This window comes from Myxocyprinus asiaticus, chromosome 6 (assembly GCF_019703515.2).
Source record: "Myxocyprinus asiaticus isolate MX2 ecotype Aquarium Trade chromosome 6, UBuf_Myxa_2, whole genome shotgun sequence".
Classification (NCBI taxonomy): Eukaryota; Metazoa; Chordata; class Actinopteri; order Cypriniformes; family Catostomidae; genus Myxocyprinus; species Myxocyprinus asiaticus.
In genome coordinates, this window is record NC_059349.1 from 10,540,246 (window position 1) to 10,557,646 (window position 17,401).

A 17,401-nucleotide genomic window follows, 5' to 3' on the forward strand; every position below is an offset into this window, starting at 1 on the left:
TCTAGTGGTACAAAATTTGAGCTTGTACCCAACAGATCCATGAACTGTGTCCTTGAGCAAGAAACTTTTTTTGTTAATTCCAGTGGGACTGAATGTGTCATGTGACTGAAAGTTGCTTTTACATTTACATTTAGTTGTGTAGCAGATGCTTTTATCCAAAGCGACTTACAAGTAAGGAACATAGCAAGCAATTTGTTACACAAAAGAAATATTTGTCAATTTAGGTGTCATCTAATAGAGAAATTTGTAAAGATATGTAAATCTACTTGAATTCTGGTGAATATTTAAGAAAAATGTGACACAGTTCAAGAGATTTCCCATCATGCGCTAGTTAATTCCTACATATCACTGTGAAATTACACTAATAGGAGGATAATTTATTATTAAAAGTGTAGATTCAACCCATAATGCACTGTTGTGTCACTGAATAGCAGCTGTAGCACAGTAGCAGGATTAAACACTAGACACATTTTACAGGAAGTTAACAAAAACAGGATGGGCTGATGATCTCTTAAGAGTTGTGACCATACCAAGAAAAAAGGAAGGCTAAATGAGACTGAAAATGGATGAAAAGGGTAATGAGATTTTGCTGCGACTAATAATTATGTTCCTTCTGAGAGGTAAACACATTTATATTTTTATTGCTCTATAAAACATTTAAAAATTACATGGTGAGACAGACGCTGTTTCTGTGTCAATAAAAAAGTGTGTAGTATGTGGCAAATCAAAGACAAAACTGAACTGTGTGTTCTGTTAACTCTTAATCTTAAAGGGAGACAGTATTTGCGGGTGGGGTGGGGGGGGGTTGGGTCACGGTATTTTCCCGTCGACGTTCTCAATAAAAACGCTGACGTAAACACAGAGAGGGGGCGCAACGGCTAAAGCTGTCCGTGTAGCGCATGATCATCGAGCGATAACATTCCACCACAAGCCATCAAACAAAGCCGAGCTGCTTGAATTTTTGCGCCAGATGTGACATAAAGTCACCCAACAGCAGTGTGAAAGACTGGTGGAGAGCATGACAAGACGCATGAAAGCTGTGATTGAAAATCAGGGTTATTCTACCAAATATTGATTTCTGAACTCTTCCTAAGTTAAAACATCAGTATTGTGTTGTTTAAAAATGAATATGAACTTGTTTTCTTTGCATTATTTGAGGTCTGAAAACACTGCATCTTTTTTATTATTTTGACCAGTTGTCATTTTCTGCAAATAAATGCTCTAAATGACAATATTTTTATTTGGGAGAAATGTTGTCAGTACTTTATAGAATAAAACTAAAATCTTCATTTTACTCAAACACATACCTATAAATAGTAAATCCAGAGAAACTGATAATTTTGCAGTGGTCTCTTAATTTTTTCCAGAGCTGTATATATACACGAAAATAGCCAGCCTAGTTATTTTTTGCCGCTGCTAAATGTCTTTTATCTGCTATATTGAATTATAAATGGAACAAACAGTTTTTTATTTATTATTTTACATTACAATATAAACACCTACATCTATCATGTTTCAGGTGCGAGTGGGGTGCTAAAGAACGATGTGTTCTGCAGTTACGGAGATAATGTCACTCTCTCCTGTAAAAATACTTATTCTTATTATAATTCAACTGAATGGATCTATGAGAGAAACAGAGATTCAAGGGCAGTTGTACTGTATGCTGACGGAATAAAGCAGAATGACTCAGAGAGGCATGACAGACTGAGTCTGGGATCTGACTGCTCTCTGAACATCTATAAAGTTACAAAAGAAGATTATGGGCTTTACAGCTGCAAGCACTATAAGGACGGAATCAGACTACTGGAAGATGGTCTCAGTTTTTCTCTGCATGTTCTTCATGGTCAGTGTTTTTGTTAATTATATGACTGCTTAGAGAAGGCAACATTCTGTCTTTACATTTACATTTACATTTACGTTTCAGTTTCTTCACCATCTACACAAACAGAGATCAGACCAGGCAGCTCTGTGACTCTCTCCTGTCATCTGTATTCATATGATGGATATTATTGTGACCCTTTGGTTGGTATTGATGGAGTTCAGCTGGTCTGGGTGAATCATGCTGGTGTTAATCTGCAAAGAGACTCCAGATATCAGATATCACACTCAGGACGCTGTAACAGCACTCTGACTACAACACTTCTGAATGAAGACAACAACGGAGAGTGGAGATGTGTGGCTACTCTTAGAAATGAAGAGAAGACCTCATCCAGCTACACTGTCAAGTATTTAGGTGCGAAAACTGACAGTTCCATAGTATATTTATCACACTTTTTTGAATGTTGTTCAGCTTTCCATTATACAGCTCATGCACTGTAAATAAATGTTTTGTCTAGGTGTGCTTCATGTGGTGACATAAATTAACTGCTTTTATTCCATTCAAAAATGTTATTTAATCTGACTAAATGTACCTTTCAAATGATGTTACACCAACTATTTTATTGGATTAAAACTTTTTTATGGATTAGATAAAGTAGAAATAATTCCATGAGGTAACAACTGCAGGTACCACTTTTTTTTTTTCAGTGTGCATAACCAGGACAGCCTCATAACGTAAATGTTGCTGTAGTGACCTTTATTTTGTCTTGTGACATTCTGCAATCTTCAGATAATATCATGTGTCTACATAACCACAGTGTTTTATTATATTTATCTAAAAAAATATTAGGATAGTTACATTATACTATTATATAGATATTTTTGAAAATAATTAAAAAACTACATAATTGGTTCGGATCCCTCGTTGAAACCAGGAAGTTATTGCGTTTGCATAATCAGTGACGAGCATGATTCAGAGGTTGTATTTTTTCATAACATAATGAAATGGGGGGCAGGGCTGTTTCTGCATTCCTCTTCTCTGTTTTACATCCTGTATATCTGAAAAAAACTTGCTTTTGGCATCCCTCTGTTGACATTACACCCAGAAAATGGAGCTCACATGTGCCCATATGCCCAACAACATTTACCGCTTTGGCCACTGGGGGCAGTGTTTTGAATTTCGGTAAATATATTGTTTTTTTAGCTAAAGAATGGTCAACCTACTGTTTCCGATTTCACTGTGGGTGCTTCTCAAACAGAAGGCTGCAGCCTATTAAGGCTGTGTCCTTCCTAAACCAGTCCTATGGAGGCTGTAGGCTAGACTCCTGCTCAACATTCAGCGCTAGAAAGAGACGGTCTAGTAAGTGCACATGGCGAACCATAAACTTAGAACTATGTGATATTTTACTTTGTTTAGAAAACCCATATACTTCAGAAAATGAGAAATATGTCCTTAATCCTTGAATTATTTTAGCCAAACGTTTTATTCAAAGCTAGAGTCACTCAAATAAAGCCTTTATATACTACATTTTGCAACACTAATCTTAGAATTTATTCTTGATGTGTTACATGCAAACAGTTTGATATATCAAAAATCTGTGAGTAACTTCTAACTAGCATTGCCTCTAGATTATTTGACCCAAATTTGGGGTTGACCCATTGAACACCCTAGGATGAGTTTGCAAATATAAACTGGTGGCCAATGACTGTATATATATATATATATATATATATATATATATTACAAAATGATCACCAACATCTATCATGTGTCAGGTATGAGTGGGATGGAAGAGACTGGTGTTTTCTGCAGTAATGCAGATGATGTCATTCTACCCTTTAATAATGCTCATCCTGACTGCACCTCAACTACATGGAATATATACAGAACTTGACGTCAGTATGTCAGAATTTTTGCCAAAATTTTTTTGGGCCAAACAGTTTAGACAAACTTTACCTATGAAGTTAAATATATTTTAATATACATTACTAAATGAACACTATCTCTCATGTTTCAGGTTCGAGTGAGCCAGAAGAGAAACATGTGTTCTGCAGTTATGGAGAAAATGTCACTCTGCCCTGTAATAATGCTCAATCTGACTGCACTTCAACTACATGGATCTATGAGAGAAACAGAGATTCTGGGACTATCGGACTGTTTATTGGAGGAATAAAGAAGACTGTCATAGAGAGACTCAACAGAAGGAGTCTGGGGTCTGACTGCTCTCTGAACATTTATAAAGTCACTAAAGATTTTGGAGTTTATAGCTGTCAGCAAAATGTAAATGGACAAAGACAAGGAAATGATGCTCATGTTTTTCTACATGTTCTTTATGGTCAGTGTTTTTGTTATTTATATAATCAATTTAAAAAGGACATCATTGTCTCTTTAAACTTATTTTACTGAAAAGTCTGTAATGTTATTTCTGACTTCTGTCTATTTCAGTTTCTCTACAATCCACACAGACTGAGATCAGACCAGGCAGCTCTGTGACTCTCTCCTGTCATCTGTATTCATATGATGGATATTATTGTGACCCTTTGGTTGGTATTGATGGAGTTCAGCTGGTCTGGGTGAATCATGCTGTTGTTAATCTGCAAACAGACTCCAGATATCAGATATCACACTCAGGACGCTGTAACAGCACTCTGACTACAACACTTCTGAATGAAGACAACAACGGAGAGTGGAGATGTGTGGCTACTCTTAGAAATGAAGAGAAGACCTCATCCAGCTACACTGTCAAGTATTTAGGTGAGAAAACTGACAATTCCATAGTATATTTATCACACTTTCCTGAATGTTATTCAGCTTTCCATTACACAGCACCCAACCAGTCCAGAAATTAGCCTACAAAATGAGTCCTTTTCACCTTTAACACAACATGGAATTTTATTCAACACTAAGCCAGCTGAGCGATTAACTAGAAAAGATCAATTTCTGCAAACTGTAGGCTTTGCAATGTTTACAAGCAATGCTATATTCATGATGCTACACAACACAGCGCAGTGGTAGGCAAAATCGTAATGCGGCATTGCTGTGGCTGGAATAGTAATCATTTATAAATTCTAATTGTAAGAAACAACAAATAATATTTTAAGAGATTTTAACAGGGTAATGCAGTAAATTCAGGTACATTAACTTTCAAAATTAAACAAACTGCTTTAGAGTTTGTCAGGAACCTTAGAAACGACCTGATAAAAACATCATATCTGTGAACAGGCCAAGCCGCTAAACTTACAGCTTGCTTCTGTTTGAAGAGATGCTGTCAATTAGGCTTTTGATTCAAAACCTCCTAGTTAATTAAATATAGTCCTTAGTAATAGACAACTTACCATGTGACTAGCCCTGGTCTGCCCTTTATAGGATTCCTTGCATATTATGACAGTATGGTATACTTCAAAATGTAAAATTCTGTATGTAAATGTAAATGCCTTTTCTAGATATACCAACAATCATCCCCCATGTGCTCTAGTATTATGATGTTGTTGATATGATGATGTGGACCTGAACTAACTAATGCACATCTAAAGCTCTAGTTGACATAATTTTGCTTTGTGACACCATCACAAACTCTGCAGGAAGCTCATCTACTGAAACATCAGCAACTCCAACAAAAGTTAAATAATCAGCATCCAGCAGTCTTCAAGAGACTGAATTTGTATTTACTGTAGTACTAATATCTCTACTGTATGTCATTTGTAACACTTTTTTTCTGAACGTGACAGTCAGTCCAACTTTGGGTGCATCATCAAGCAGAGGTATGAAATGTCTGTACACCATTAAAACAGTGAATATAGTTTAAGTTACAAGGCTATTTACAGTGTAATGGATTTAATCCTGTATTTGTCTTTCTACTGTAACATCTATTTGAACAAATCTTTCCATGACTCTAGTGATTATACTTCTTGGTGAAATTGCAGTATTAATGGCTCCTACTGTAATTCTTCTTCTGATCATCTGTGAAAAAAGACCTAGTGAGTTTTGGTTCATTATCTGAATTGAATGATTCAGGCTGTACACATTAATTCGGATACATTTTTTTTTTAAAACAGCGTTTTCATTTTCGCAACGCTCTCCGTCCACACTGCCATTTTCAGGCGTTTTCCAAAAGTTTCTCATCCACACTGAACCATATGAAAACGCTTAAATCCCCTTACTGCACATGTGAAAAATCACCTTTCCATGTATGGTCTGAAACGCAATTGTCCTCATGTTTCGTTGCCGGACAGCAATTCTGAGTAAACTTCCTGTCGCCTTTAGGAATGAAATGTGAAGGTTGTACAAAGTAACATTTATCTTTAACAACACAATCAAAGTGAATCGCAGGCACAACAACGGTGCTACATCATGAGCCGCCATCTTGATTGTTTTAGTTTGAATAGATCACATGACTGTGCCACATGACATCTTCGTTTCCCCTGTACACACTACAATGCGAAGTTGGCATTTTCAAATTTATCCACTTGGGAGAGCGTTTTCGAAATGCTAAATTATTTTCTGTCAAAAACACTGTCTCAGTGTGGACAGAAGTCCAAAACGTAGAGAAAAAGATGTGTTTTCAAGCGAAAATGTATCCGTTTGGATGTGGCCTCACAACAATCTATAACAATGAATAGAAAGTGACATGTACACCAGTTTTAATTGTTGCAGTTAAACATGTAAATAATATCAATCCCAGTAATGTGGATTATATAGAAATGTATATTCTTTCTGAACAGTTTTACAGATGTTGCTTTTGTTAATGAATTACATAAGTTTTATTTATTTATTTATTTATGTGTGTGTGTGTTCTTCTCAGGAAACAGAAGGTCTCAGAACACCCAGAAGATATAATGATACCATACATAATTAAACACCCTCTTTTCAAATGTAAAAACAATGTCATTTTTAATTAAGTGTATTTTTACAGTGGCCCAAGTGCTATGTGCTTTAAATATGATACTATGTACTTTTTTTAAATAGTATTTTATGAAGTAATTTGTCTCCAAGATTAATGCAGCATATTTGAATCTTTTAATGTTTACAAACGCCAATTATGACTTTCTTTCTTCAGTATAGCACAAAAGTAGATGTTAAGCCAATGTTAGACTCAGCCACCATTCACTTTCTTTGTAAAGAAAATAAGATGCAATGAAAGTGAAAGGTGACTGCCCAACATTTTGCCCATCTCTTTTTGTGTTCCACAGAACATAGAAAATATTGCAGATTTGGAGTAACATAAAATTATGTTGTAAATGATGACAGAATATTCATTTTTAGTTGAAAGATCCCTTTAAATGTCTTACTTATATCGTGGTGATACTGTTAAATACCAGAGTAATGTGTGTACCTTTCAAAGAAAAATTATAAACCTTTAAGTGATGACCTGGCAGCTTATTGTGTTTCAAAAAACAATTTCTGGCTGGGAGTCTATGGCAGCCCAAAGTTGTGAAATATGGCGATTTTGGTGGGTCTGATCATTAATCTGACCAACTTTAGGGTCTGTCATTCAAACTCTCTAGCTCCACCATCAGCTCAAAATCAGACTCTTTGTTGGTATGTTACTTTTGACGCGTTTTGGCTAGAACCATAATTGTTTTGTCTTCTGATCTGAATGATCATGCCAAAACAAACCAAATCAATACAATTCCTGCCCACGTCATGGCCACCAGTTTGAATTATATCGAAAACACAATTATCGAAAACATACAAATCAAACTCATCCTAGGGCATTCATCGGGTCAACCCCAAATTTGGGTAAAATAATCTAGAGACAGTTCAGGTAAAAAGTTACTCACCAATTTCTGATATATCAAAATTTTTGCATATAACACATCAAGAATCAGCTGATGGGGAGGCAAAACATGATTTGAGGCTGTATCATATTAAAATGAAATTTTCAGTAATTCAGGCATATTAAATATCAGAATTAATGTTAATCAAATCCAGCACAACTGCTTTAAAGTGAGTGAAGCCTTGGTTCTCTAATTGGTGGTCTTTCACTGCTGTACCATGGGTAATGTAGTTGTTTACCATGAATTCTGCTATCAAACACAATTTTTAAACAAAGTAGTTGAGATAACGTAGATGGATGGCTTCATCGGAAACATATACCATCGATGAACATCGTCATAGCTCACAGTAGGTCTGTCTTTAAAGTTTATAAGTTAACGTTGAAAATCAATTTGTTTATGTCAGTGTTTCTCATTTCTTTCCTGGAGTACCATTAACACTTAGTGATGTCCGATTCTTGAAAGAATCATTCTTTTGAGACAGTTCACAACATCGAACTGAATCGAACTTTAGATCTGGGTTGATGACACAAGATGCACAGCTGAAGTAAATGTACTGGCTACGCAACACGTCGAACTGTCTGAAGAACCGAATGAGCCGGTCTCACTTACTGTCGAAGTTTGCAGAGAATTACCGAAGACTTGTTATGTGCTGAGATGTTAATGGCAGTAGCCGAATAAAGCATTTATAAACCTACAGATGTTTTTCTGTGTTATTTTTGAATTATTTCCAAATATTTCCAAATGAAGGTCTTGAGTACGGCGTAATTTTTATATCACCAGAACCTGAATTTGAAAAAGCCTCTGAATTCATGATCTTGAAAATGACTGAGTGTAATTTGATGTTATCAAAAATTTTTGCTGTTTTAAATATTTGAAAATATTTTGTGTAAATTCACCTAAAAAAAATCCTGGTTGTGAAATTCAAGCTCTTATTATATAAGTGTAGATCTCAGGTTGTGAAATTCAGGTCTCAATATTCAGGTTGTTGAATATGGGTGTCATGGTTTTATGTGTTTTTGTTCATGTTTTGTGTTAATGTCTTTTATTTTGGAAGTTTAGTTCCTGTTTTATAGTCATGTGTTCCATGTCATGTTATTTCCTGTTTCCCTGCCATGTCATGTGATCATCCTGTTTCCCTCCATGTTCATGTGTCTTGTTTTCATTGGTTTATTATCTTGTTATCTTGTTTATAGTTCTGTCTGTTCATTGTTTGTCTTTGTTACACTTGTCCATGTATTTATACCCTCATGTTTGCCTTGGTCCTTTGTCAGGTATTGTGTGTTGTAATGTTGTTTGGAAGTCAAGTCAAGTCAGGTCAAGTTGTGTCATGTCATGTTATGTTATGTTATGTTATTTCAAGTCAAGTAAAGTCAAGTTATGTCAAGTCTAGTTTAGTCAAGTCAAGCTCATGTTTATGTTTTGTTTTATAGTCAAGTCAAGTCAGGTTCATGTTTATGTTTTGTAGTCATGTTTTTGGTTTTCACGCTTCTAGTAATAAACTGCACTTGGGTTCTACATGCCAGCATCGTTACAGAATACCTGACTGCAAAATGAACCCAGCAGTTCAGCTTCTTCATTTAAGTTAGGGGAATCGTCCCCTTGAGGAATATGCAGAGTACTTCTGCGCTCTGGCCTGCAGGGTCGACGTCATGGTCGACGAGCCAGCATCCTACGTCAAGGTTGACGAGCCAGGGTCCCACGTCATGGTCACCGAGCCAGGGTCCTACGTCATGGTCACCGAGCCAGGGTCCCACGTCAAGGTCGACGAGCCAGGGCCCCACGTCATGGTCGCCGAGCCAGAGTCCCACATCATGGTTGCCGAACTTGTGCCACCTTCTGCCCCGGATCCTGAGTCTGCTCCATGCCATGTCACAGCCACCCCTGAGTCTGCTCCATGCCATGTCACAGCCACGCCTGAGTCTGCTCCATGCCATGTCACAGCCATGCCTGAGTCTGCTCCATGCCATGTCACAGCCACCCCTGAGTCTGCTCCATGCCATGTCACAGCCACCCCTGAGTCTGCTCCATGCCATATCACAGCCACGCCTGAGTCTGCTCCATGCCATGTCACAGCCACGCCTGAGTCTGCTCCATGCCATGTCACAGCCAAGCCTCAGCCTGCTCCATGCCATGTCACAGCCACGCCTCAGCCTGCTCCATGCCATGTCACAGCCACGCCTCAGCCTGCTCCATGCCATGTAACAGCCACCCCTCAGCCTGCTCCATGCCATGTCACAGCAATGCCTCAGCCTGCTCCATGCCATGTCACAGCAATGCCTCAGCCTGCTCCATGCCATGTCACAGCAACGCCTCAGCCTGCTCCATGCCATGCCACAGCAACACCTCAGCATGCTTCACACCATGTCACAGCCAAACTCTGGCTTGGCGGCCATGACGTGGACCTCTGGCTCGGCAGCCATGACGTGGACTTCTGGCTCGGCGGCCATGACGTAGACCTCTGGCTCAGTGGCCATGTCATGGACCTCTGGCTCGGCGTCCGCCTCCCCCACAGTGAACGTGGAACCAATAATCTGCAGGGCGAGGTCGATATATTGAGCCAGGTTGTGGGTATTCTGACCACATGGCATCAGTGAAGAGATTGGCTCATTTAATCCAAAATGGAAAATGTCTTTGAAGGCAACCTCATTAAAGTCCATGAAGAGCGCAGAAGTCCTCAACATAATCCTCCAGGAGACGATTCCCCTGACGTAGGCGTTTGAGTTCAATTGCTGGTTTCGTTATTCGGTCAGATATTCTGTAACATAGCTGCCAATGAGGTAAATGAAGAGACGATGATGATGAGTGAAGAACCCAAGTGCAATTTATTTAACAAAAGTGAGATCTAAAAAACCCTACCTACAAACGTGAAACATAAACATGAACTAGACTTGACGTGACATAAACTTGACTTGACATAAACTTGACTTGACATGGCATGACAATGTTACCAAACACAATACCTGACAACCAACAATGGAAAACATGAGGGCTTAAATACTTGGACATGGGAGAACATAAACCAATGAACAAACAGAACTCTAAACAAGATAATCAAACAATGAACCAATGAAAACAAGACACATGAACATGGAGGGAAAACAGTACATCACATGACTAGGAACACATGACATGAAACAGGAACTAAACTATTCAAAATAAAAGACATGAAATACATGAACACACACATTAAACATAACACAGTGTTTATGACTAATGTTTATATTGTAGTGAATAAAGTGTAGTGTGAATAAGGTCTGTGCTTTATAATCTTATGTGTTGTTTATTGACCAACATCAGTATACTGAACATTTACATTATAGTGCTTTTTTTGTTTACTATAATGTGTTACAATAATGACATACCATAGTCTGGGTGTTATGAACTTAACATTGTCCTATGTGAATTTTCAGTTTAATTGTATGTGACTCCATTGTGTTATATAATATATATTGGCCTATTTACACAGTATTTACACAGTATATTACAGCATATAGTTACAGAAATACTCAAACCAGCCCATCTGGTACCAACAACCATGCCACTGTCCAAATCACTGAGTTCACATTTTTTACGCATTCTGATGGTTGATGTGAATATTAACTAAAGCTCCTGACCTTTATCTGAATGATTTTATGCACTGCACTGCTGCCATATGATTTGCTGATTAGCTAATCGCATGGGTGATTGTTGGTGCAAAACGGATTGGTTTGAGTATTTCTGTAACTGCTGATCTCCTGGGATTTTCACACATAACGGTCTCTAGAATTTACTCAGAATTGTGGCAAAAACAAAAAATATCCATTGAGGGGCAGTTCTGCGGATGGAAACACCTTGTTGACGAGAGAGGTCAACAAAGAATGGCCAGACTGGTTCAAACTGACAAAGTCTAGTAGTCTACGGTAACTCAGATTACCACTCTGAACAACTGTGGTGAGAAGAATAGCTTCTCAGAATGCTATTCTGAGAGGCGGGTTGGTGCAGTTTTGGTGGCACAAGGGGGACCAACACAATATTAGGCAGGTGGTTTTAATGTTGTGGCTGATCAGTGTGTATATATATATATATATATATATATACACACACTCACACACACACGCAAGCAAAACAAACAAAACCCTTGCATCAATTTCTTGAAAGTTGCTGGAGCATTGAAAAGAACAAAAGGCATTCTTTCAAAGTCAAACAGTCCAATAGGGGTCTTTCAATCTCTGGGGTAAACCTCCACTAACCAGTAGGCATCAGCCAAATGAAAGGTCGAAAACCTCTGTGACTGCTTTAGACAGGTCAGTGACTCCGCAATCATATTTACTGTATTATGATGGCACCGCAAATGGCCGCCTCAGTGTGGAGCTCTCCAATTCTTTTGCTGTTTTTGTTTGTTTGTCCTGTGTTTAGTCATTTTTTTCAATCAGTTTTTCCAGGGATGAACTGCTGAACATTCGACAGCACACAACAGACAATCTTTTCCCGGTTTTTGACTATTCTGACGTTTTGCTGGACATTTGAGGTGCAGGAGCAGTGGTGTTGTTTAAGTGGGCTAAGAGACGCAAGTGAGGGAAGTGAGGATGCAAGCAAGGGAAGTGAGCCAGCTTTCAAACAGCACTGCCATCTAGTGAATCTCCACTTTGTTCATAACAAAATGGATGAAGTACTTCTCACCCATACAAACAAGAACTTTTCAAACTCTGCTGCCTTGTACTTCACAGAAACCTGGCTGAGTGAAGCCATTCCAGACAACGTATTACATCTGCCAGACTTCTAGCTGTTCAGAGCAGATCGCATCGCAGAGTTATCTGGGAAAACGAGAGGCGGTGAAACTTCCTTTTACATCAATGAAAGTTGGTGTACAGATGTAACAACGTTAAAAATGATATGCTGTCCTAATTTGGAAGCGCTCTTTATTAACTCTAAGTCTTTCTACTCGCTGTGGGTGATTTCCTTGTTTATTCAGGTGAGTGTTTATATTCCTCCACAAGCATGTGTGAGCACAGTGCTGCAACAGGTTATCAGATCACAAACACGAAACAAAAATACCCAGTTATTATAAATACTCACTTATTATTTTAATTATAAGATTTTAACAGAGCAATCTCAACCGTGAACTGATAAAATACAGACAGCACATTACATGCCCCACCAGAGACAGAATTATACTGGATCACTGCTACACAATATTATAGTATGCATACCGCTCTGTCCCTAGAGTAGCTTTGGGACACTCTGATCACTGTCTGGTTCATCTTCTTCCGACCTACAGGCAGAAACTTATATCAGCTAAGCCTGTAATAAGGACTGTAAAGAGATGGACCAATGAAGCAGAGCTGGAACTACAAGCCTGCTTTGACTGCACTGATTGGAGTGTTTTAGAATCTGCAGACACCAATCTGGATGAGCTCACAGATACTGTGATATCGTATCAGTTTCTGTAAGAATATGTGCATTCCTACTAGGAATTATTTAATGTTCAACAACAACAAACCATGGTTTACAGCAAAACTCAGGCAGCTTCGTCAGGCCAAAGAGGATGCTTACAGAAGTGAGGTACAAGAAAATCTTGTACAATCAGGCCAAAAATAAACTGACAAAGTAGATTAGAGAGGCTATGAGAAGCTACTCTGCATCAGTGTGGAGAGGCCTGTAAGACATTACCAACTACAAGTCACCATTCCCCAACTTTGTGGGAATAAACAACTAGCTGATGACCTGAATGAGTTTTACTGTAGATTTGAAAAGCCCAGTCTCACACCCCACACCCCATCTGAACTTTTCTTCACACAAACATCAACACCTCCTGCGAGCCCCCTTCTCCCCCTCCTGCTACTCAAATTGTATTTAGGATCTGTGAAGAGGATGTGTGCCGGGTCTTCTGGAAACAGAAGACAAAGAAAGCATCAGGCCCAGACGGCATTTCACCTGTCTGTTTAAAAGCCTGTGCTGACCAGCTGGCCCCCATCTTCACACAGATCTTCAACAGATCACTGGAGCAGTGTGAAGTTCTCAGCTGCTTCAAACACTCCACCATCATCCCAGTCCCAAAGAAACCAGAGATCAAAAGACTTAATGACTACAGACCCATCACACTGACATCTGTGGTCATGAAGTCATTTAACAGACAGGTGTTGGCCCACCTGAAGGACATCTTTTTTTTCATCTGGACCCCTTCAATTTGCTTATCGAGCAAACAGGTCTGTGGATGATGCAGTCAACAAGGGATTGTTTCATATCCTGCTACATCTGGACAGACCAGGGACATATGAAAAGATCCTTTTTGTGGATTCAGTTCAGCTTTTAACACCATTATCCCAGCAATTCTCCAGACTAAATTAAACCAATTCTCTGTTCCCACCTCTATCTGTCAGTGGATCACCAGCTTTCTGACATATAGGCAGCTGCTAGTTAGACTAGGGAAATTCACCATGAAAAAGCACCTGTACGATCAGCACTGGCACCCCCCTGGGATGTCTGCTCTCCCCACTACTCTTCTCCCTGTACACCAATGACTGCATCACCAAGGACACAGTGTGAAGCTCCTGAAGTTTGCAGATGACACTACTGTCATCGGCCTAATCCAAGATGCTGATGAGTCTGCATACTGAAGGGAGGTTGAACAGCTGGCTGTCTGGGGCAGCCAAAACAACCTGGAGCTGAACACACTCAAATCAGTTGAAATGATTGTGGACTTCAGGAGAAACACTCCAGCATTACAAGCTTAGTCAGTTATATTTATTTAACATACCCTACTTCTTCTGCACATTAAATTATCTTGCATTATCTGTATATAACAGATTATATTTGTATATATGTATATTTTTGTGTCTTATTGTATATTTATATAAACTTTATTTTCTATTCACTTATTTTTATTCTTTATTCTTTTTATTATTATTTCTTTATTATTATTGTATTGTTTGTGCACTGGAAGCAAGTCAAATTCTTTGTACGTGTAAGCATACTTGGCAATAAAGCTTATCCTGATTCTGATTCATATGTAAGAGATATCCTTTTGAGTCAGGGCATGGACCTTACAGTAATCTATACAAAACCTCCATGAACTTTCTTTTTTCTTCACCAGCAAGATGGAAGCAGCCCAAGGAACTTTCTTTTACTACCCCAATATACCTTTCAGAAGAGCCATTAATTAATTTTCACATCCACATCTACAGTTTGCTCCAGTACAAGGGTGTGGATAATAGTGGGGGGACAACTGATTACATCATCTTTTCATTTTTCCACATTAGGAATGCCATAATTATGTTGGTGGTGCCAGAACTTCTGTATCCAGCAGTGAATTTCTTTGCCTTGCTGCTCCTGTTCTTAAACCTAGACTTCTGAACAAGCCTCAGTGCAGGTGAGTTTGTTTTCAGCCCTGTTATCATCAGATCTCGGACTCCATCTTCCTCCAGTAAAGCCCCATTTAGTAACCTTTCTCTCCATACGTTATAAAGCTCCTGAAAACGTAGAACATAATTTTACAAAAGATGGCTGTTTATATTATGTTTTTAGTTCAAACTTTAGATCAAGAATGTCATTTGGGTGTCTCTTCTGTTGCCCATAATAGAAAGTCAACTATTTGCACCTCATCTCAGCTCTGAGCTCTAAGTATTGACTCAACCTGACCTAAACATGTGTTAAATTTAACATCTCCATCTGTGACAAGGTTCTTTGTTTCTCTCAAGGAGGAAGCAGGAGCTGGGTAACAATCCAGCGTGAGTCTTTTATTTGTACACACAAATCTTTTGCTTTATAGCAGAATTCTCTCCAACACACACACTCTCTGGAAGCTCATCTCTCTCTCCCTTTAAATCACTCTCCGCTCTCACTGCAAACACAAAACAGCTGTTAAAGGTGATTTCCCACAGGTGCCAACCCTTACCGCACTCACTCTCTCGGCCTTGCTCTCCACAGATGTTGCTCGGCCACGCCCCCATCACCACATACCACCATCGCCCAACTCAGGTTGGGGAGCCATCTGGCCTGTTACTTACTCCCCCCCCCCCCTTTCTGGAGAGGAAAACCGCAACAGCCATCTGCACCCCCAGCCTGTAGACCACTTTGAACTTAAAAGGCTGGAGAGCTAGATACTAATAGGAGATCCGCGCATCTTTCATGCGATGGAGCCACTGGAGCGGGGCGTGGTCTAAACAGAAGGTGAAAGCACGTCCCAACAGAAGGCAAAGGAGGGTGAGGACTGCCCACTTGATGGCCAAACACTCCTTCTTGATTGTGCTGTACTTAGTCTCTCTCATCGATAGCTTGCGACTAATGTACAGCACAGGGCATTCCTCCCCTTCCACCATCTGAGACAGTACCGCTCCCAACCCCCTGTCCAATGTGTCAGTCTGCAAGATAAAAGGGAGAGAGAAGCCAGGAGAATGTAATAATGGCCTGCTGCAAAGCGCAGCTTTCACTTGCATGAACGCCTGCTGACATGGCTCTGTCCACTGGACTGGATCTGGTGCCCCCTTTTTATTCAGATCAGTCAGCGGGCTGGTGATGGCCAAATAATTAGGCACAAACCTATGATAATAGCCAGCTAGCCCCAGGAACTGTCTCACCTTCTTTTTGGTCTTATGTCTGCATTTGCTGCGGTCTTATCAATTTGGGGCTGCACCTGTCCATGACCCAAGTGGACGCCCAGATACCGTACTTCCACCTGTCCAATTGCACACTTCTTAGGGTTTGCCATGAGTATCGCCCATCTCAACGACTTCAGAACAGCCCACAGATGCTGCAGGTGCCGCTGCCAATCATTACTGTAAATAATGATTTCATCCAGATAGGCTGCGGCGTAAATGCCGTGCGGTCTGAGGATTCTGTCCATGAGCCGCTGAAATGTAGCCGGGGCCCTGAACAAACCGAAAGGAAGTTGGTGTAAGCTGAAGAGTGGAAAATGCCATTTTTTTCACGGGACATGGGAGTAAAGGGGATCTTCCAATATCACTTTGTCAAATCCAGTGTCGAAAGAAAGTGAGCCACGCCTAACCAATCGAGCAGTTCATCAATCCGAGGCATCAGGTATGCATCAAACTTAGACACCGCATCGACTTTTCTTTAATTCACACAGAAATGGACTGAGCCGTCACTCTTCGGAACCAACACCATTACACCATATCCAGCATGGCCTATAATTCGTCCTGAACCACTTTTTTTGTGTTCAGGTAATCGGTAGGGATGACTGCCCACCACTACAACTGGGGTTTTGATATGGTGCTCTGTGAGATTTGTATGACGGGGAAGAGGCAAGAACACATCAGAGAATTCTTCACGGCGACCACCTCTCTCCATGGTTTTAAGAGATTGAGGTGGTAAATCTGACATGCTCCGCCTCTGTCCGTTTGTTTAACCTCATAATCGATTTCCCCGAATTGCCTTGCCACTTGGCGAGTAATTTAGAGCTTGATGTCGGGAATAATACAAGGACTTTATCTCCCGGTGCAAATTCCCATAGTCGAGTACCCCTATTATACAGCCAGCTTTAACGTTCCTGAGCCTGGAGCAAATTCTCCTTCATTAATTGCCCCAGTGTGTGGAGTTTTGCTCACAGGTCAAGAATGTATTGAATTTAGTTTTTACTGTTTGAACACACCATCCTTCCCAGAACATTTAAGTTTACATTGAGTGCCCATTTATGGAAGTAAGAAGCAACCTCTCTGACATTTATTTTTATTTTCATCAAACATCCTGTATTGCTGTGGTGTGGTAAGGGACCCTGCCAGTTATGTCACAGGTCTTTCAATTACTTGTTACCTTTTCTTAGCTCTAGCGCCCTTTACTTTATTAGTGCCATTCAATGTATTCTAAACTT

General features: G+C 39.7%; 1 protein-coding gene across 2 annotated transcripts; it reads left to right on the top strand.

Annotated features, from left to right (window-relative positions):
* Positions 1-473: 473 nt before the first annotated feature.
* Positions 474-8,292, top strand: LOC127441952 (uncharacterized). Of its 2 annotated transcripts, XM_051699557.1 has the most exons (8): positions 474-620; positions 1,520-1,843; positions 1,925-2,233; positions 3,837-4,154; positions 4,265-4,573; positions 5,548-5,580; positions 5,716-5,796; positions 6,621-8,292. In XM_051699557.1, the coding sequence occupies exons 1-8, from the start codon at positions 551-553 to the stop codon at positions 6,653-6,655; spliced, it is 1,479 nt and encodes a 492-aa protein (XP_051555517.1). In that variant the 5' UTR covers positions 474-550; the 3' UTR covers positions 6,656-8,292. The 2 variants fall into 2 exon arrangements, with proteins under 2 accessions (XP_051555517.1, XP_051555518.1); XM_051699558.1 differs by lacking the exons at positions 5,548-5,580; positions 5,716-5,796; positions 6,621-8,292 and adding an exon at positions 5,401-5,545.
* The last annotated feature ends 9,109 nt before the right edge of the window (positions 8,293-17,401 follow it).

Excerpts from the sequence above, each read along its gene's own strand:
- LOC127441952 (XM_051699557.1), top strand. The coding sequence starts at position 551 with ATGAGACTGAAAATGGATGAAAAGGGTAATGAGATTTTGCTGCGACTA. Across the intron at positions 621-1,519 it reads AATTATGTTCCTTCTGAGAG|GTGCGAGTGGGGTGCTAAAG; the intron begins GTAAACACATTT and ends ATCATGTTTCAG. Across the intron at positions 2,234-3,836 it reads CTACACTGTCAAGTATTTAG|GTTCGAGTGAGCCAGAAGAG; the intron begins GTGCGAAAACTG and ends CTCATGTTTCAG.